At 39.9% G+C, this 20,568-nt stretch overlaps 1 protein-coding gene across 1 annotated transcript in view; it reads left to right on the forward strand.

Annotated features, from left to right (window-relative positions):
• SHCBP1 (SHC binding and spindle associated 1) overlaps nt 1–13,412 on the forward strand; it is a 45,133-nt gene extending 31,721 nt beyond the window's left edge. The window contains exons 6-15 of the mRNA XM_067004603.1: nt 901–1,109; nt 2,067–2,159; nt 3,171–3,404; nt 3,506–3,674; nt 5,075–5,195; nt 8,189–8,320; nt 9,248–9,366; nt 10,115–10,201; nt 10,563–10,698; nt 11,461–13,412. Coding sequence (XP_066860704.1) covers nt 901–1,109; nt 2,067–2,159; nt 3,171–3,404; nt 3,506–3,674; nt 5,075–5,195; nt 8,189–8,320; nt 9,248–9,366; nt 10,115–10,201; nt 10,563–10,698; nt 11,461–11,780 — 1,620 coding nt within the window. The 3' untranslated portion in view covers nt 11,781–13,412. The remainder of the gene's footprint in view (nt 1–900; nt 1,110–2,066; nt 2,160–3,170; nt 3,405–3,505; nt 3,675–5,074; nt 5,196–8,188; nt 8,321–9,247; nt 9,367–10,114; nt 10,202–10,562; nt 10,699–11,460) is intronic.
• The last annotated feature ends 7,156 nt before the right edge of the window (nt 13,413–20,568 follow it).

The raw sequence follows: 20,568 nt of genomic DNA on the forward strand, positions 1-20,568 counted from the left end.
GTCATCTGTGGTGTTTTGGACTTTGCATTCTTGGCAGGGTACAAAACGCATGATTATTGCTTTTGGGATAGGTTCATCAATGCTAAACCAAAAAGTCTGTACAGCATTTTTTTTCATGCTTTGCATGTGTTAAAACACTGCACAATCACTTACCTTTACATGAGTTTCTGAAGAGCTGGGCAAATGACTTTCAGCCTCAACATGGTAATACAAACAAAGCCTGCATAATTGGCCTTATGTGAAGGTTGTGACAAGAACATCTCATATGGGCTAATTTCAGGGATACCTTCTCTAGTGTCTCAATATTTTGGTGGCAGGACTATGCCTAAATGAAAGCAATATCTTCAAGGGGTCCTTGCTGAAGCAGGGGAAGGGGAAGGAGGCTCTGATCATTCATCTTTTTTTTTTGAACTTGGACATCCATTGTATGTTTTCAGAGGGGAAAAACTTTGTATTCCCTTGGCTTTTCAGCACGATTAGTAACAAAATGGCTTTCACTGGCCCAGACCAACTCGGGGGTTTCTCTGTGTCTTGTGGGTACTTGGAAAAATGAGCTACAAAGGAGTTCACGAGAACTGTAAAGTATTGATTCAAGTCTGAAAACACTGCTTTTCCCTGTCTGAAAAAAATATAATAGGGAAGCAATTTACTAGCCTTATATGGATGTTAAGAGGGTTTTGAGCAAAGTTGTAAATGTGGAAGAGGCTCCAAATCTTTTGGTCCTGAGAAGCTCAGTTCTGGGTTATCACTTCAGCTGACTAGATTGCCTTTGCTGTACTATGCAGTCTGCGTTCGTTTATGTGAGTCAACTGGCAGTTCATGAGGCATGTCATGTTCACCTTCCTCAGCTGCAGCTATTGCTCTGCCTAGAGAAATCCTAAGAGCTGTTCATTCCAACAGGTTGTTGATGTGGAGTACTCGGCTCTCAAAGCAGTTGTTCGACTCAGCGAGCCTTTCCTGTGTGAGTCGCAGGTTAGCACCTTCACGTTGGAATGCATGCAGGAACTCTTGGAGCTGAAGGAGCGTCAGATCCCACTGCGGGAGCTGTGGGTTGTGTATGATGAGTCAGGAGAATTTGATCAGACAGCACTAGCCGTGGAGCATGTCAGGTACAAAAATGCATAAGGTCTTATTTTGTCTTATGCAGCTGAAGGCGATAGCATAAACACAAGGTCTGCTTTTCAGCAACTTACTCTCTGTGCCAAAAGGAGTGGGAGGAGGAAGAAGTCTCTGCATTGCTTTCCCTCTCTTCTCCACCCCAGGCTTCCTCGGGCTGTATCACCTTGTTGGCTCTAGTGTGGTGTTTCTTTCTATTCTGAAACATTTTGATGTCTCTTTTTCTCTTTTGCCTCATTCTTCCTTTTCCTGCAATTTGTCTCTTCCCATAAATTTGCTCTTTCTTCATCAGGTGTCTGTTTACGTCTTACTTATTCTACTTTCTTGGCCTTTCTTTATCATCTCTGTCTCTTCTTCATCTCTCTCATAGTAATGTACTATGTGCTGCATGAAAAGTCTACAAATTAACACTAGGACTGGATAAAAAAGATAAAACAGGAGGAAAGACTTTCTTGTCTAGAAAATAGGCTATGTTCCAGAAGTGGTGGGGGTGGGAGGAGAGAAGGAGAAGAAACTCCTTGTCTCGACCATTGCTCAGTAGTAGAGATATAAGCATGTATTATGGAAGTGACAAACTCCAGGTAGAAAGGAAATCTGAAGGATGCCTACCCAAAAACAACCAACCAAAAAGCGTTAGAATCTTGAGCATGCAGGTCTTATTTTCAAATCCAGCTTTCAGTTGTTCCATCTATTTTGGTGAAAGTCAGTGGGACTCAGGCTGTTATGAATTTTGAACTCGAAACGCAAAATTCTTTATGCAGGTGACAACAGACAAGAAAGATAACTTTTATGACTACTAAATAGCTTACAGGATGGTGACATGAAATGGGAGAGAGGTGATGTTTTGAGCTGGATTCTCAAATTGATAACATTCCTAGTTCCAGTGTTTTTGTCTCTGCTTGAGTAAATCTGGCCTCCTTTGTGTTTAGACGCTTATTTTGCTTCAAAAGGTTCTTCTACCAACACATCTGGAGGACCTGGGATGAGGAGGAGGAGGATGATTTGGATTACTTTGTGCGATGTGTTGAGCCTCGACTGAGATTGTAAGTGTGATACCTTTGATATTATTAGGTAGAACCACAGGGAAAGGCAATGTGGGAATAGTGACAGACAGATTTCAAAGAAAACTCTTCACTAGTAAATCAAAACAAGTCTGTTCTAGCAGCAATCACTGTCTGATGCTCAAATTTTTTTTAACAGAAAGAGGGTGCAACTGAAATTGCTGCTCGAGTCCTGCACTTTTTTTTTCCCTGTAATCCTTAACCTCCCATCAGATGGCGCTCCAAATCCAGCTATTGCCTCCTTTAACTTGTAATTGTATGAAATGTAATCCTAACTAAAGATAGCGTGGAATGCTTTCATACCTTTGGGCATAGAATAAGATCCAGAATGGAACAGAATGTAAACAAAAACTTGTAAATTGGTCATGCTGAAGGAGGGATGTGTTAATTTCTTTCCTTTGTGGGATTAGTTGGCATTAGGCTTACTGAAGGTCGATTTTTTTTTAATGCCATCTGGCTATATGAAACTGGAGCAGTGCACAAGAGCACAAGCTGGTTAAAATTTTGAGGGTGCTAAATAACCAGAGCATAAAACAAAATGTCTGGGAAGGATAATTAAAAAGTGTTTTTTTCTGTGTTTTTTTCCCCCTGACATTTGACACGGTATGTTTGTTATGTCTTTCATGAGTTACTGCTCATTTCCTTTTTTAAAAATCGCATAACTTAGCATGAGTATCCTGAAGTTAGTATGTCATTCAGTTGTATGCTTACAACTTTACTTACTCTAAACCTTTGTTTCAGAGTAAGCCTCTGATGACTGTTACCTATCCACCTTTAAAAATTATATACTACTTAGAGAAGACAGTAATATACTTGTGTGTGTCTGAGGGTTTTGGTTTTGCTGCTTTTAAAAAAAAAGCATAGTGTTGATGCAGACTGCAGAGAGCTTTGACTTAAGTACTGGTATAGAACTTCTCAGGTTCTCTGTGGGTTTGTATTTGATCTTTCAAAATTGGAAAGGGAAATACACTGACCCCTTGCTCTGAATTGCAGGCATTATGACATCCTTGAACACCGTGTGCCTTCTGGGCTTGTTGCTGATTACCAGAATTACTTGTCCCAAGGTGAAGAGCTCTACAGGAAGTTCTTAAACGTGAGGAACAGCATATCAAGCAGCGATTCAGACTCTGAAGTAGAAAACGTCTCCATGGTGGAGGGACTTCAGTTGTATGAGAAAATAGAGCACTTGAAACAAAAGCTAAAACTAATTGAGAATCCACTCCTGAGGTACTTAGTGGGTTTAATGCAAGGAGGAGATCCCATGTGGGAAAGTGTGTGTAGAAAGTTATTTACTGAAGAACGAACTGATGGCTTTGCTCATGTTTTAGGTACGTGTTTGGTTACCAAAAATACAGTGGTCTCCAAGCTAAAGGACAGAGACCAACAGGAACCAAGATCACTCATGTTGTATCTTCCACCATGATGGCAGGTCTGCTGCAGTCGTTGATAAGGGACAAACTTTGCCCTGAATCTTGTGGTGAAGAATTAGAAATACAGGTAAAGTAACAGCAATGGTCTATCTGCCATTACTCTTTTCTCCTCAAGAAACCACATGGGAGAACAAGTTAATTTGTCATTTAGAAGATACTACATTTGCACGGTGCTTTTTTTGTCAGTCTAAGAACAGCACTTTAATTTAAACAATAAATAATACGTTTTAAAGTTGCAAGTAATTTCTCCTAATTTGTCTGTTGAGTACTTTATAGGAGCAGTGGCGGGGGGGAACAAATTTTCTGTAGTAATTCCGTAATAAAATGTGCTAAGGTGTAATACTTAAATTTTGATATATCAGTTTCTTTCGATGTTATTAATAATGAGATCGGGTTTCAAGAATGAAGTGTTCTGTAGCTCTGCTTCTGTGTAGGAAATTTATTTACTTACTAAGAACAAATATATTTAGTTTAATTAAATTCAGATAGGACTTAGCACTTAAGTGTTTAAGAACAGTCTGGAATAGTAGTTGGACCACGCTCTTAGAAGCATGGTTGGATTTATTTTTATTTTTTGGGGTGGTCCTTTGGAGACCCAGGAGTTTGACTCGATGATCCTTGTGGGTCCATTACAACTTGAGATATTTTATGATTCTTATGAATCCTTGGGCCCAAATTAAATTGCTTGCTGTATTCTGATCATGTTTGTGAATTGCAGGTGGGCAAAATAGACCCAAAGGAAAACTCGTGAATTAACTCTTGAGCTATAAATCTGATTTTTCTTAGCAACTGAAAAATTCTCTTATAATGCTTACCATGGAATTTGCTGGAAAGCAATAAATGTGCAATTTTTCTGTGCTATTTTTTACCCTTCAACACAGAATGGCCCAATACTTGAGAAGGACATTAGCCTGTGCTCTTTAGGCACTGATTTTTTTTTTTTTTTTTCAAGAAAAAGTGCCATGTGGAGTCTGTATTTGCCATTGTAATAGCTAAATGCTGTTTTGGAGTGCCATGCTCCAGGAGTCAGGAGTTACAGTGGTGTTTGGCCAAGCTCAAATCTAATAGCTCAGTTGCTTGTAGTATTTTATTTTCTTTTTCATCTGTCATGTCTTTCTTCAGTAATTCATGACAAGTCACTTGAAACAGAATTCAAATGTTGGCCTGGAATCCAGGCCATATCGAGGTCTGCTTTCTGGTGCGTATGTTCTTCAATCTGCCACTGTGCCCCATTTTTCTCATGGGGGGATGGACATAACACAAAGGAATGCTTTGAGGCTTTTTTTGTCCAGAGAGTGCTATGATTCTTGAATTCAAAGTAGAAATTGCATATTATTGGTGCCATTAAAAAGGGCTTCTTTTAAGCAAAAGCAGCAACATTTAATTGAAGAGCAAGCTTTTAGGGCATAAATGCATCCATTTTATAGCATTTTTTTAGGAGCTGATTATATTGTTTTTCTCTTACAGTTTCACAATGATCCACTGGCAGCTGTAAGTGCTTGTTACGAAGGAGACACAGTCATCATCTGTCCTGGTCATTATGTTGTAGATGGCGTGTTCTGCATTGCTGATTCTGTTGAATTAGAAGGTAGAAGACTTGCTAGAATAATGGTCCTTAAAATAAAGTAAATAAGGGTCTTTAACTTAGCTCTGCTTAAAGGTCTATTATATTTTTGCAGAGTTTGGCTGGAGCGTTTTTTTTTCTTTGAACTGTTCCTATTTCTGCTCGTAGAGCTGTGTCTATTTCAGGAAGGAGTAAGCTGTTTCATTACCCATGATTATTTCTGCAAGTAAGTTTAAACTTTTGCTGATTAATGGCAAATTTGCTATTTCATCCTAACTATTTGCCTGGATAGATCCTGGTTATATAAGTACTAGAGGGGGTCCAACAGCAACACAAGTGTGTTGATTTTTAGTTTAATAAACACTAAAATCATTCTGAGAGGCTTCAGTTTCTAAAGTACTTGAGAGAGGTCCTTGTTTTTGTTTGCATGCCCTGATCTACCTCAGAGGTATAGTCAGACTCACTGTCAGGGTAGAACTGGTGAATACAGAGAAAGAGCCAAGTGCTATTCAAACTTAGTTTATGACATTTGTTGCATGTCAGCTATGTGTGGGGGGGCTACTGATGTGAATCTGTGCGTTATGTGAAGCACATGCAGAGAGTGCTATTGGCTTAACATGCACATTTATGCTGTAGAAGTGGATGCAGCATGTATGTTCCTGATTTTCTCTCGAAATATTTGTTTGAAATACTTTTATCTTGTCTAGGATATGTTGCTTTCTCTTCCTCACAATTCTTGTTTCCTCAGCATAATGTCTCTCCTTTAGGTATGCATGCTGTTGCAGTGTAACAGTCTGTGTATCACTGGGGCTTGTACAGCTGTTCAGATGCTTCTTCAGCTGCATTTTTTGTCTTGTCAAAGCTTCATAATGGGAAAGGCTGGGAGTTTAATTTCTTGCAGTTCTGGATTATATTTTTCTTGTCCTTATTTTATGAGTATCATTTTCTTTCTTGCCCTTCTCATGTGTATGTTTGGTTTGCATAGAGGTGAATGCTGATGGACAATGCACCTGCAGGATAAAGGAGCTCAAATTGTTTTATTTGTCTGCAAAATGGCATTGTTCTAAAATTGTGTGGGATGGTATTTGACAACTTCTTCTGTAGTTTTGAGGAAACAGGAATGCAAATGGTGAAATAGCACACCTATTAAAGGATGAGCTACTCTATTTTAAGGAGCAAGGCATATAACTGTATTTTTAGTACAAACCACTCTCCAGGTAATGAATATGTCAGGGTGTTTAATCTTCTTATATGGACTTCTGTTAGAAGTTTTTATAGCAGCAATAGCAGCTGAAAACATTTGAAGTAAGAGCATCGACAAAAATTCTGCTGGCACTAATCTGAATAGTTGGATGTTTTGATGGCTTTTTTGGGATGAAAGGGTGACTCATCAAAGAAATAATGTTGCTTTGCTTAGTAGAGATTTTATTTCTTTTCCAGTCACTGTGCAAGCCAGTACTAAGGTTGAAAGTATGAGGATTGGTAAGTCAGGGATAAACAAAGGCTTACAAGAACTAAGTAAAGTTAAAACAGTAACAGATGCAGGAAGCCCTAGTCAGGATAACTTTAGCGCTTGACAAAAAATTGTAGCAAAGGTACTTAAGAACTTTGCTCCACCCTGTTTAATAGTTTAAGCTGGAAAGGAACCTGTAGCATCAACCTGTCCAAAATCCATGATCAGTGTTACTGGATGACAATTGCCTTTAGCTCCTGTGGAGTCCCTTAACTTACAGGCAGGGCATACAGTCCTGACCTGGCTGGGTATTGACCACCATTTGATATCAGGTGAATCATTCCTTCTCTATTCCTTGTCAACAGTTTCCTTTACTGCTAGAGCTGCTGCTTCAGAAGTGAAGCAAACTAAAAGCTTGGTTAGAAAACCTGTAGGCACTCTGTAGAACAATTATTCCTGAGACTTTTTCAACTGGTGTATAGTTAAACTGGATCTGCTATTTATGGTCCCATGATGCTCTTTCTTTACATACTGGAAGTAAACTGCTCTGTGTCACCTCCTCCCTAGCAGCGCTGGAAAGATTCCTGGGTAGTATAGTGTACTTAAGTATCAGTCACTTAACTATGTTAAATCTGCTGTCTTTAAAATTTTCTACCAACTCTTGTTCAAAGGCTTTCTTTTTTTTTTTTTAACCTTTCTACTTGCACATTAGAGCATTTATTTATGTACGTGGTTAAAAGCTAACATCCTGTTCAGGCACTTCTTATCTAAGCTTCTGTGTGTGTTCAGAAAATGATAGGACTCATGCTGCTCTAATAGATGTTGCATTATTGCTTTCCTTATCATGATTCTTGGCAGTTACAAGCAGTAAAAGCTTTACATGCTCATAAATTGCCCTGTAAGTGGTTGAATGCTGACAAGCGTGTATGGCTTTAGTAAATCAATGCTGGCATATGCTTTTGAAAGTTTCTTTTTTAATCTGAATTCATCTGGAAGTCCATGTAACACTGGAACGTCAAGTATTGACCCAGGCTTCATCTAAATAGAGAAGCTGAGTGAAGTTTAGTAACAACGTGGAGTCCTTTGCACTTGTTTCCTTGCCTTGTGATGGTGACTGCTTCTCCCCGCTCCCCGTGTTCTTTGGAGCCTCTGCCTGCTGCAGTGAGCTGCTGTACTGGAAGTGGACTGCGGGTGCCCATTGCGGCTGTGGTTACTGCACCCCCATACTGTGGTGCAGTTTGGGGAGTAAGAACTTTGCCCTCAGCATTAGCCTTTTGTTTAACTGGCTAAAATAACTTTGTATTTTATTATATTATGTGTCATTCAAGGAAGGGAACTTTGAGTTTGGTTGTTTTTTGTTGGTGGTGGGATTTTTTGAGCACCTGGGTCTTGGTATAGAGGAGATGTAAGGTGTGCCTCAGCCACTGGGGGAAAAATCCTATTCAAGATACTCAAAGATATCTCAAGTTCCAACCCTCTCTACCTAATCTGAATGTCTGCTTAGGTACTGAGCATCTGATTACCAGATACTCAACAAACTTATGTCTTTCACCTCTGCTTTCAGGCTATGGCCTGCCAGATGATATTGTGATAGAAAAGCAAGGGAAAGGAGACAATTTTGTTGACTGTACAGGAGCCAACGTAAAGATCTCCAATTTGAAGTTAATACAACATGATGCTGTGGAAGGGATTTTAAGTAAGTATAAGAGTACCTTGAACTTTTCATGAATCTTTTATAATTTTCTGTTAGAATTAAATCTGGGATCCACTCTTACAATTTACTGGTTTTAACAAAATATTGTAGGAAAGAATCCTACAGATATAAATGTTAAGGCTTCCTTTTTGTTTCTTTCCCACTTATTTATAATGTGGACATCAAAATAACTTCTGTTGTTTGTACTTTCAGGTTGTTGTGGCTCTTAGGTTTTATTCTTATTTTTGGATAAGATAATTTGTCTTAATGTTTCTGCTGTTATGGCAGCCTGACTGACCACTGCAAAGCCTCTGCCAGGCTGTCTGGAAAAGAAAATAATTTCTCTTTCCACAAAAGAACTCCCATGGCAGTATTCACCTGTAGCCGAACCCAACCAGCTCTCCATTGAGGAATGGCATAGACTGTAGAAGTATAGACCTTCATTTACTAAAAACACATTCGAACTGCCATTCAAATAATCCAAAGTTGTATCCAGTGAGTTTGGCCATGACCTTCCGTCTTTTCAGAAGGTTCCACTTAATACTTTTGCCTTGACGGACATTTGTTTTTAAATGTTTTAAAATGTTTATTAATACCCATATACTTGTATTTAATACATTATTAATTCAGAGGTTTCTTAGGCTTATAGAGAAAAGAATCATTGCTGTCACTTTCAAACAAACAAAACCACAAAACAAAAACACTTCTAAGACAAATCTTTGACTAGGGCTCCCTTGCAGTTTTTCTGCTGATATTAGGAAAAACGGTGAGTTCCAACTACACATGGGCAAATCAATAAAATTAACATAAAATATGATTAAAACGATCACTTTTTCACGCTGTAGAAAACGCTACAAGTTCATGTACCTGTAGGAGGGATTTGCCTTTGCATAACTGATTCATTTAACAATATTTGTTGTCTGTGTATAGGCATCCATCATGGGAAAACTACTCTGGAGAATTGTGTGTTACAGTGTGAAACTACGGGCATAACAGTGAGAACATCAGCTGAGCTATTAATGAAAAACTCAGATCTGTATGGTGCCAAGGTACAAATGAATTCTTAACTCTGGCTATTTCCTAAATTAAAATAAAGGGTTCTGATATGAAATAATACTTCAGTAAAGGGGTGGTTTCTGTCACTCTTAAGAGTACCTTTAAAAGGTGTCTTGGACAGCTTTGTGTTAATAGGTTTAAGAAATTGTTCACAGCAGTCTTGTGGCCTTCAATAGTATCTAGTGAAGTATCTTATGTTGATTTGTATGTGATGATATGAAAATGATGTAGTTACAGGGGACATCTATGAAATAATGATCGCTGCCTTGCTGGACTTATTCTTGTCCTGCAATACCTTTAACGTGATTTTTTTTTTCTTGCACATAAGTAATTTTCTGATTAAACCGTGTATTTGGCAAATTAAATGCCCTTTTTGGACACCTTACCCATTGATTCTTACAGAATGATAAACACAGAATTGAACTCTGAGTAGGGCACTTTGGAGAATGATGGGGCTTTGAGTGTTGGGGTGGATGACTGAAGATCAATGAAGCAATGCAAAGTTGTGTGGTTACTCTTTAGCAGAGATTTTTATGGGCTGGTGGCAATAGTATTATTCATGGGGCCTCAATGTTTGTATTACTGCTCGAGTTAGTTCACAAAGCTGTGGAGCTGGAGTGGTAACACAATTTTACGTTGTGCAACTGCTGAATGAGCACAAAGATGGAGTTGTCAAGCCAAACTGTAAATATGCCCCAAATTATTTATGTTTTGTGAACTGCAATCTGTTTTATTTTGTAGGGTGCTGGTGTGGAAATATATCCAGGGAGTACATGCACCCTGTTAGACAATGGCATACACCACTGCAAGGAGGGAATACTTATAAAGGTGAGTTCAAAGCATAATGCACTTTTTTAAAATTAAAAAAATAAATATGTATTCTTATTAGTATTCAATTCTTACAGCTGTTAGAATTCGTGCAAATAACTGCTGTTCAGATTGGCTTATAAACTTGCTGTTTTGTGTGTCACATCTAATGATGATGGTGCTTGTTGTTTGCCTTGGATTGGTACACCAAAGCAATATACTTGTTTTATTCCTTATCTGTCAAAGAAAATCCCTTTTGCACTGTCACTTGTATTGGCTAGCATTTTATTAGCCTATCCAGAGAACTGACTATCTAAAAGTGGAAAGGTTTGCATCTCTTTAGCTGGACATAACATGCTGGATATCTGTTTCTTTGCTGTAGAACTTCTTAGACGAACATTATGAGATCCCCAAGATAAGCATGGTCAATAACATGATCCATAATAATGAAGGATATGGTGTGGTCCTGGTTAAACCAACAGTTGCCTGTGATGTAAAGGATATTTCAGCAATGAAAGGTATTTTTCTGACTTCCTATGAGGAAATCGTAAAAACATTAAATATAGCATACCTATGTTTTTAGATTGCCTAATTCATAATTGAATCTTTAATTTTATTATGATCTGTAGTTTGATTCAGCTTAAATTTTCATCTTTAGCAAATTCCATTGTTCTGATAGTTACGGATTATAAACTTCACACAAATCCTGTGAATGTCTCTGCTCCATGTCATGTGGATGCTTACACTTTTAAAGTCCTTAGACATCTGATCTATGCTCCCTATCAAGCAGAGCCCGTATAACTGATGGCTACCTGAGTCATACAGAAAGAAGGGTGTAATCAGCAAGAAAGCAACTATGGCTTCTCTTATAGCTGTTCTGGTTCATAGTTCTCTGCACAGTTTTCTTCCTTTGTGCACTAGATCTGAGACATGGATTAGCCCAGTCTCCCAGCACACAAATTGTTTTCTGCAGTAAATGAAATGTTAACAACTTTTTCTCTTTTTATGTCTTAATCAAGAAGTGTCATGGTCTCAAGCACAGTGTGTAAACCCACTGTAACTTTCTCTAATATCATTATCACTTGGAAGCCTGAAGACATCACAAGAAGAAAACTTTTCTTTAAGTATCATATGCTGTATTTGAAATATATGGCTGCCATTAAATTGTTTTCCAGAAAGTATGGGGGATGCAAATGTTAAGACTGAAGAAAACATAATTCCAGGAGTTTTAACTGATTTGGCTGTTTTGAGGATGACATTCTCATTGTTTCCTGACTTAGGGAATACACAGCCTACCTTGTCAGGTGATGGGAGAGCATGTGTAGAGGACTTCAGACAAGAACTACCTGAATGTGTGACTGATGAGTTGGAGCTTTATGAGCAAGTTGAGATCTCTGAAAAAACTGAAGGCAATTATGAAATTGCAAATGAACTTGGTGTTGCTTCTGTGAAGAAGAGCCAGATGCACAAGAAAAGGCTGAGTAAACTGGGAATCACAGAAGCTGATGACAACTTAATGTCACAGGAAGTGTTTGTTTCTATTGTGGGCAATCAGTTCAAATGGAATGGGAAAGGGAGTTTTGGTACATTTCTTTTCTGATTGTCCTGATTCCTAGTGGCATTGCAATAAGAGATTTGCAGAAACTGTTATTTTCACTCCTGCTTTCCAAGGAGTTAACATGTACTATCAGCCTTCCATAACGTTACTAGAATGTGACAAATATTTATTGACAACATATATATTGCATGTGGAAACTTTGCTTCCTTGCTGCAAGCATGTACATGGTAGAAAACAGAACTCTGCTTACCAGCATACTTGTTCTTTGCTAGCTCTGATGAATTTTGTAGTATATTTATTTAACCTCTCTTAAAAAAAAATCTTCCAGAAAAAGGCTCACCATGGAAGAGTGGATGACAAATGTACAGCAATAATTGGTACACCTTCCTCCATGTGTTTGTAAAAGCTCAACTAGCCTGCAGTGCCTCCTATGAGAGACTGACTGAATTTTTATGTTGAACAGAAGCTAGTGAAATGCTCTTATGAAATGTAGTAGTTAGCTGCCATGCTTTATACTTGAAGGATTTTTTAGGAAAGTTAGCATCTGGAAACATAGCATCATTCAGTCAACTTTGTGTGCCATCTGTTTATTTCCAACAGCAACCCGTTCCTATGCAACTTTTCCTTAGGGAAGACAGCATCAAAATAAACCATTAATCTGAATAAGGAGCAAACAAAACAGCTGTTTGTGTCTGTTAGTTGTGTTCCTACTGTATATTTCTGTGCCTTATTCTAAAATATTTAACACTGCTCTGCCTCTTGTAGCAGCAGAGGTATTGAAAATAAATGGAAAATTAAAAAATAAAAATACTTTGCACTGAAATCTCATCAGCACACAGCTGTGGAACATTCTGCAAAACAAAGGCGTTTCAGTGTCTTACTGTTGTTCTAAGTCTTTACTTGAAAGAAGACTTGAACGGACTGTCTGAATGAAGACTCTTCCTTCTCCGTGCTCCTTGATCCTTAATTGCAAATCCAAATGCCTTATTCCAAATTTTTATACTGTCTTTGGTTATTGTAGATCAGTTTTTGAACTGATACGTGGAAGTACATGTGAGAAGATAATCAAAAGTGATGCAGGATGTCCTATACAATATGGTATTAAGAAGGAGAAAGCGCATTGCTATCAAATAGAATTCAGAATACTTTCTGCAAGTAGCTTAGCAGGTATATACCTTTGCTGGAAATGCAGCGCATTGCCTAAGTTGGATGTCAGTTGTCTGCTCCAGGTTTTTCACTCCATCTGTTTCTTAAACTGCAGTGGGAATCAAAATTCACTTCAGTACATAATTTGTGTGAGCAGCTGATGGGAAGAAAAAGAAGAAACGTATGTTAGAAGCATTTTTTTTTTTTATGAACCATGGAGCATTAATTGAAGCTTTTCTATCCCACTGCTTCTGGCTTTGTTCTGCTCAGGACATGACTTCAGGACTGCACTTTGAGTTTTAATGAGACTGAAAACCATTACAGTGTCTCATCCTGCACAAACCAACAAATATTTGCATTTTAGTGACTCTAAAGAAATACTTGAGTCAGGTGAAAACCCATTGCTAAAGCTAGGACTAGTTTAGTATCTTAGGCTATTCAACAAGTCACATGCCATGTTTAATGCTTTGATATTACGCCTTTATTTCCTGAGTGTAATACTAATTAAAGAACTGGGCCTAAAACTGATGTTGTTCTTCTTTTATCTTTTCAAAACCATGATTTTCCTTGAGTGAGCTGCCTTCATGATGTGTACATAGTATTTCTTTCTCTTGCAATTCATCTTAAAGCTGGCTTCGCTTTTTTTTAAAAAAAAAAAAAAAAAGCTTATCTCCCTTTTTAAAATTCAGTTTTAAGTCGGGTAAGGTACAAGTTAAAATATTCATCTTCTGCTTTCAATGCTGCAACTGGTATGTTTAAATATGAAGGAAAGGAACTGAAGGAACTGTTGACCAAAATGAGATGTGGGCTCATCTTTCATCTTAGTATTGTATTTTGCTTGTAGGTTACGTTTGCGTTTTCTGCTCTGTGTAAATATTTTCCTTATTTTTTTCCTTAAAGTTCTTATTTTTTAAACTTATTAAACTTTTCTTAAAGGTATTTTATGCTACAGTGATGACTAATGATCTTTCCTCTGGGAACTTTCCCTGCCTCCTAAATTAGAAACTAGTTCCTGAATGTGTTCTAGCATAGCTGTCAAAGAAAGTTAAAGAAAATACTTAGTTTCAAGAAATGTTTAAGCAGCTGCAAAATCGCTTGCAGGATATTATTTTCCTAGCCTGTGTGTATAGCCTGTTGTTCTTAGACTTGCCTTGTTTTGCCCTTAATGTGCAATGTAGTTTACCCTATGGCTTGTCTGGGACACTGATGATCCAGTTTATTCTTTGTCTGGCCTTTCCACTATTTATTCTCTTGGCAACTTTGAGCTTTGTCTTTAACCTTTTCCCTGTCTCTTTATTGTTGCTGAGCAGCACAAAGCCAAGGATTCAGGTTTCTAGCAGGATCACAGAAGTAAAATCACTTCACTTCCTTGTACTACAATTTTAAAACCTACCAATGGTTACTTCCATACAGATCTGTGATACTAAGATCTGTTGCTCAGTTCTTATAGCTGTATAATTGTACTACACTGATGCTACAACACCTTAATCAAGAAATCTTGTGTTCTCAAAGTTGTAATGATGAAATTTGTATTCCACAAATCATGTTGATTGGTATTTCATTTAATTATGAGGCCCATATCATTGTTACTTCAGTGATTGCTGTAAGGCTGGCAGCCTTATAGTTGTCCAGGTTATTCGCTTGATTTGCAAAAGAAACAAAGCCTGACAGTAGTAGGACTTTTTTTTCCTCCCTTTGGAGTTTGCAGTTATTCCAAATCACAGAATCGAAGGGGTTGGAAGGGACCTCAAAAGATCATCGTGTCCAAGGTGTCCAACCCCCCTGCCAAAGCAGGCTCCTTAGAGCAGGCTGCCCAGGTAGGCATCCAGACGTGCCTTGAATATCTCCAGAGAGGGAGACTCCACAACCTCCCTGGGCAGCCTGTTCCAGTGCTCCGTCACCCTCACCGTGAAGAAGTTCTTTCGCATGCTGGTGCGGAACTTCCTGTGCTCCATCTTGTGGCCATTGCCCCTTGTCCTGTCCCCACAAACCACTGAAAAGAGGTTGGCGAAATCCCTCTGTCTCCCACGCCTCAGGTATTTATACACATTGATAAGATCCCCTCTCAGTCTTCTCTTCTCCAGGCTGAACAGACCCAGGTCTCGCAGCCTTTCCTCACAGGGAAGATGCTTCAGGCCCCGTATCATCTTTGTGGCCCTCCGCTGGACTCCTTCCAGGAGTTCCCTGTCTTTTTTGTACCGGGGAGCCCAGAACTGGACACAGTACTCCAGGTGAGGCCTGACCAGGGTGGAGTAGAAGGGGAGGATCACCTCCCTTGACCTGCTGGCCGTGCTCCTTTTAATGCACGCCAGGATCCCCTTGGCCCTCTTGGCCACCAGGGCACACTGCTGGCTCATGGTCAACCTGTCGTCCACCAGGACCCCCAGGTCCTCCTCAGAGCTCCTCTCCAGTAGGTCGTCCCCCAGCCTGTAGTGATACGTGTGGTTGTTCCTTCCCAGGTGCAGGACTCTACACTTGCTCTTATTAAACCTCATTTGGTTTCTTCCTGCCCATCTCTCCAGCAGGTCCAGGTCTCGCTGAACGGCAGCACAGCCTTCTGGCGTGTCAGCCACTCCTCCCAGCTTTGTGTCATCGGCGTACTTGCTGAGGGCAGACACTATTCCTTCGTCAAGGCCGTCGATGAAGATGTTGAACAGGACTGGACCCAGCACTGACCCCTGGGGAACACCGCTAGTCACAGGTCTCCAGCCGGACTCTGTGCCACCGATCACCACCCTCTGAGCTCGGCCAGTCAGCCAGTTCTCAACCCACCTTACTGTCCACTCCTCTCTCCCACACTTTCTCAGCTTTGCTATCGGGATGTCATGGGAGACAGCATCGAAAGCCTTGCTAAAGTCAAGGTAGGTGACATCCACTGTTCTCCCCCCATCTACCCAGCTGGTGATGTCATCATAGAAGGCAACGAGGTTGGTCAAGCACTACTTCCCCTTGGTGAATCCATGCTGACTACTACTCGTAACATTCTTCTCTTCTAATTGCTTGGAGATAACATCCAGAACGAGTTGTTCCAACACCTTTTCAGGGACAGAGGTGAGACTGACTGGCCTGTAGCTTCCCGGATCCTCCTTCTTGCCCTTCTTGAAGACCGGAGTGACATTGGCTGTCTTCCAGTCTTCAGGCACCTCTCCTGTTCTCCAGGACCTTTAAAAGATGATAAAGAGCAGTTCGGCGATCACCTCTGCCAACTCCCTTAGCACATGTGGATGCATCCTATCGGGACCCATGGATTTGTGTGCGTTGAGCCCACTCAGGCGCTCCCCAACTACCCTCAGGTCAACCACGGGGGAGCCCTCCATTTCCCAGCCCCTTTCTCCCCCACCAGGGTCGAGGAGTCCCGGGGGGGAGTCCTTGAAGCAAAGACTGAAGCAAAGAAAACATTCAGTATCTCCGCCTTCTCGGTATCTCCCGTTACCAGGACACCCCCCTCGTTCAGCAAGGGACCTACATTATCCCTAGTCTTCCTTTTACTGTTTACATACTTAAAAAAAAAACCTTCTTATCATCTTTTATCTCTTTTGCAAGCCTCATCTCTAGGTGGGCTTTAGCCTTCCTCATCGCATCCCTGCAGGCCCTGGCAACACTTCTATACTCTTCCCAAGAGGACAAGCCCTTTTTCCACATTTCATAGACCTTCCTCTACCCTTTGATCTTATCGATTCCCTTTGATCTTATCGATTAGCTCCTTGCTCATCCACGCAGGTTTCCTGCTCCCCTTCCCCGATTTCCTACTCAACATCATAGATCTGGAAAAATACTACACACACACACACACAGAGCTCAATGAAATTAACTTTGGCTCAAAAAAAAAAAGCTACTGCATAACTTCTGCTGATGTGACTTGATTAGAGGAGCAATCAATGCTGCAAGGTGCCTGTTTCTTATTCCAAGGTAAGGGAGACCTGAAATAAGTCTAGCCTTTGTCCTTTGTTATATGGAATTAAATAACAATGTCTATGTATGTTGTCAAAATGATAATTCTACGTTGCAGCAGGCTTGTTAGCAGCAGTATGTTGTTATGTGTCAGATTTTTTTTTTTCTTCCGGTGCGAAGGAATTTTGCCAGCTGGCTGGAAGCTTTTTAAGGCAACATTTTGCATCATTTACTGATGTGTAGTGTTTTTTTCCCTGCAAGCGTAAAATCTGTTGGAAACATACAAACACTGAGGATTAAAACGGAAACTGATCTGAAACCGGTAGGTTAATGTTTTATAGGCCGGACGTGATTTCTGCATGGTGCAATTTGAAACAGCGTTATGCAGGGCTCTTTTTTTGTTTGTCTGTTTAATGATAAAATGAAAGCATAATTTTCAGAATTTCTGAGAAGGAGGAATTTTCAATATCTTTGTTTTAAAACTGCTTTAAAACAAACAAACAAAAAAAATGGTAATATAAATCATTGTTAATACCAGGGTGGTAGTAATTGGAGTTGAAAGATCAGTATTTTGACATGTTATTTTTAATGTGAGTGTTCTGGGTTATCCACCTATTTTCTAAAAAGATCTTCCTTGTTTTCAAGGATGGATTACGGATCCTTAAAACCTTTTTGCTGTATTTGGAAGTCAACTTTTTGGAGTGATATCTAAACTAGTTAAGGGAGGATCAAGAGTCATACAATTAATACAGGTATTGATCAACACTGAGGAAGGTAAGGAGGGCAGGAGTTAGCTGAGCCTATTCTTGTACCAGTCTGTAATTATGTGTCTTCTACGTCCAGAAACTAGCAGCACATTCCCTCCTATCTTTGTTTCTAGTTAGCTGTGAGTGTAGTGATGTGAGAAGGAATTTTATAGACTGCACTTGTTGCAAAGACTTAAAAACCTGGGAAGTCTGAGCTAAGGGCTGATGAGCTGGTGTAATGGATGGTCTGCCTGGATGATCCCTTGTGAGTTCCACTCTCAATATAAGCAGCAGTTGGTAACAGCCTGGATGTAAGAAGGTTTCCTTAGCAGATGACTGAGGGCAATCAAATGTGCTATTACAGCTTCTGATGATTTGCCTGATGGAGTTTTATTCTTACTTTCTAGTGTACCTGTAGCCAGGGTAGCTGCAGCAGCTGAGCAACCAACTGCTTTAATAGCCAGTGCCCTGGGTTGGTCCTGTTAGCTCACATTGGTATCTGAGCTAGCAGTTTTAAAGCTACAGATGTGCTCTGTGGGTAGATGTAAAAATGACACTGTAAACAGATGTAATTGTTGCCATTGAAATTAGTACCCCTGCATCTGCTAAGGCAGGATCTGCAAAAAATATTTTGTGTAGATATCTTAGTTCAATGTGGCTTAAAAGTGTGCTTTTAATAGTACCCCTTTGACTTCAATCTTCCTCTTTCATTAAAAATCTTATTCAGAGTATAACAATTATCACAAATTGGGATTTTTGTAATAAAAAGCCAGAAGCTTTGGCTGAACCTGCAACTATAACACAATTACAGAATTTTATTGTATTGGCCTATTCATTAAAAAAATAAATCCTTGACTGAGCAGTCTGCTTAGATGACACCTGTTGGTTTTTAAGTTTATTAAAAAGAAAGGATAAAAGAAAGCAAAATGGAGAAGGTTAGCAATTTTGATAGGTCAGGGGTTGGGTAGTATGTAACCAACCACCGTATTGATCCCCTGGGGGTGGAAAGAGAAATGAAGGAGAAGGAAGTTAATGTGTGTGTTGCACCATTTCAGTGCTGCTCCTAGCACCACTGTCCGAATACTTGTAATATTACAAATGCCTCTGGGAGACTAAGCTTTCATTGCTGAAATATGTAACAGGCTAGATAATGTGAGATATTGAGGAAACTCAAAAAGGTGCTTTTCCAGGTTGTGTGCTGGAAACAGGCTGGAGGTGTTGGACTTCTCATTGCTCAGTAGTGCGAAGCTCCTCATCTCAGAGTTCCTCCTTATGTCCTGGACAAGCAGATTTCTTACTTTACTGGGTGAACCAACTATCCAGTTGCACTAGCTGTCTGCTGTTTAGCACAAGTAGTTGCTCTTTCCTCATTTTTACATGTGTGGCTGTGGATTATACAGAAACATCAACAAAGTGTTAAAACTACTTTCAGCTTCCTAGTCGTGCTGTTTCTAGCTGCTTTGGACTGACACTTGTGATTGACTACTGCCCTGTGGGGCTCCACGGGCAGGTTTCATCATCTGCTGACCACAGTACTTGTGTCACACTGTGTGTGATGCATTTGTGTGATTTTTGTTAAATGACCAGGCCATTTTAACCAACTCTAGTAGGCCTTAATCTGTCAGCAGAACATTAAAACTTAAAAGCAGCGGTAGAACACAAGTACCACTTTATTGAGAGTTCTCAAAGTCTTTCAGATCTTCCCTTCAAAAGCTTATTTCAAAATAAGCACTTTTGTTCAAACACTTCTCCAGGTTTGGTGTGCTTGTTTAATCGAGTGAAGCATGTTTGTCACAGGTATTTATCACATTAGCACATTCTTGACCCTCAGAGTCTCCCCATGGGGCTATTTTTAAAGGAAGTGTTATTCCCTGATATGCCCACAGCTCATTGCAGCTTGGGAGAGAAATACCACAGGTTCAAGTTTGTGTTTGGCTGGCAGATTACCTTCTATCTGAACTGAAGTGGGCTAATGCTCAGTGCTTCTAAAGCTTTCCAAAACCCTTTTTTGATATTCTCAAACAGAAGATACTCTGCAGAGTATCTGACCATGTACTGTCCTTCCACCCAGTTTATTTCTCTGGGGGGTAAATAGCTGTGACTAATGTTGCCATGTTAAGTGGCACGGTATTATGGTGTTGTCTCAGTTTCCTCCTGTGAGGTTAGAGATGGTAGCAGTGGAAGGAATAACAGTCCAAACAGCCCACAGTCAGGATCTCCTGCTGCACTCTTCACACTGCAGCACAGTTGGGATTGGTGCAATATCTGAATATGATGTCAACATCTAGCAAGTGAAAGCCCTTAAAGATAGAATAAATTTTGGTAAGGTTTGACTCAGGACTGAAGGGAGTAGGTATATCTCAGGCTACTGTACTTCTGTAAGATGCCAAAATATGTCCCAGCTGCTCTCTGTGCAGGAAGTGACACTGCTATTCATGTCCATAATCACCTGTATCCAAATAGGATTATGTATGTATACAACTATGATTAAAGAAATCTTAGTCCACAGCCCATAAATGCTTTCAAGGAAATTTCCCTTTAGGCGGTCACCAAGGGAAATGGCTCAACTCTCCCAGGCAGTGGACCACGTGCAATGGATATAGCCTGGCCTGGCATATCCAGCTGGTTACCAATGAGGGGAGCTGGTGCTGTGGTCGTGTCCCATGGCAGTCACCTCCTGCTGAACATCTCTGAAGGATGTGAAGAGCAATGATCATCTCACCAGGACAAGGTTTAATGTTTAAGTGAGAAGGGAAGGAAGCTTGGCTCCCCTTACACAAGGAACACGTATGAACTGATCATATACATTCCATAGAGGGTTAGTTGCGGTACAGAGTCTTGTAGTGTTTAATTTCTATTTTAAATACCAAGAGAGTTCAAATCGATGCTTTAGCCTGCACAGTTAACAATGGAACGTTTTAAACCCCTGTTCTGTCCTGAGCCCGTCGATTCCACCCTGCACCAGTTTTGGAGATTTTGACAGTTTATTTGTTGCATACAATTTCCTCAAGAAAACATAAAAACATTTTGCACAGACTGTGTGCATC

This window comes from Anser cygnoides, chromosome 12, assembly GCF_040182565.1.
Source record: "Anser cygnoides isolate HZ-2024a breed goose chromosome 12, Taihu_goose_T2T_genome, whole genome shotgun sequence".
NCBI lineage: Eukaryota > Metazoa > Chordata > Aves > Anseriformes > Anatidae > Anser > Anser cygnoides.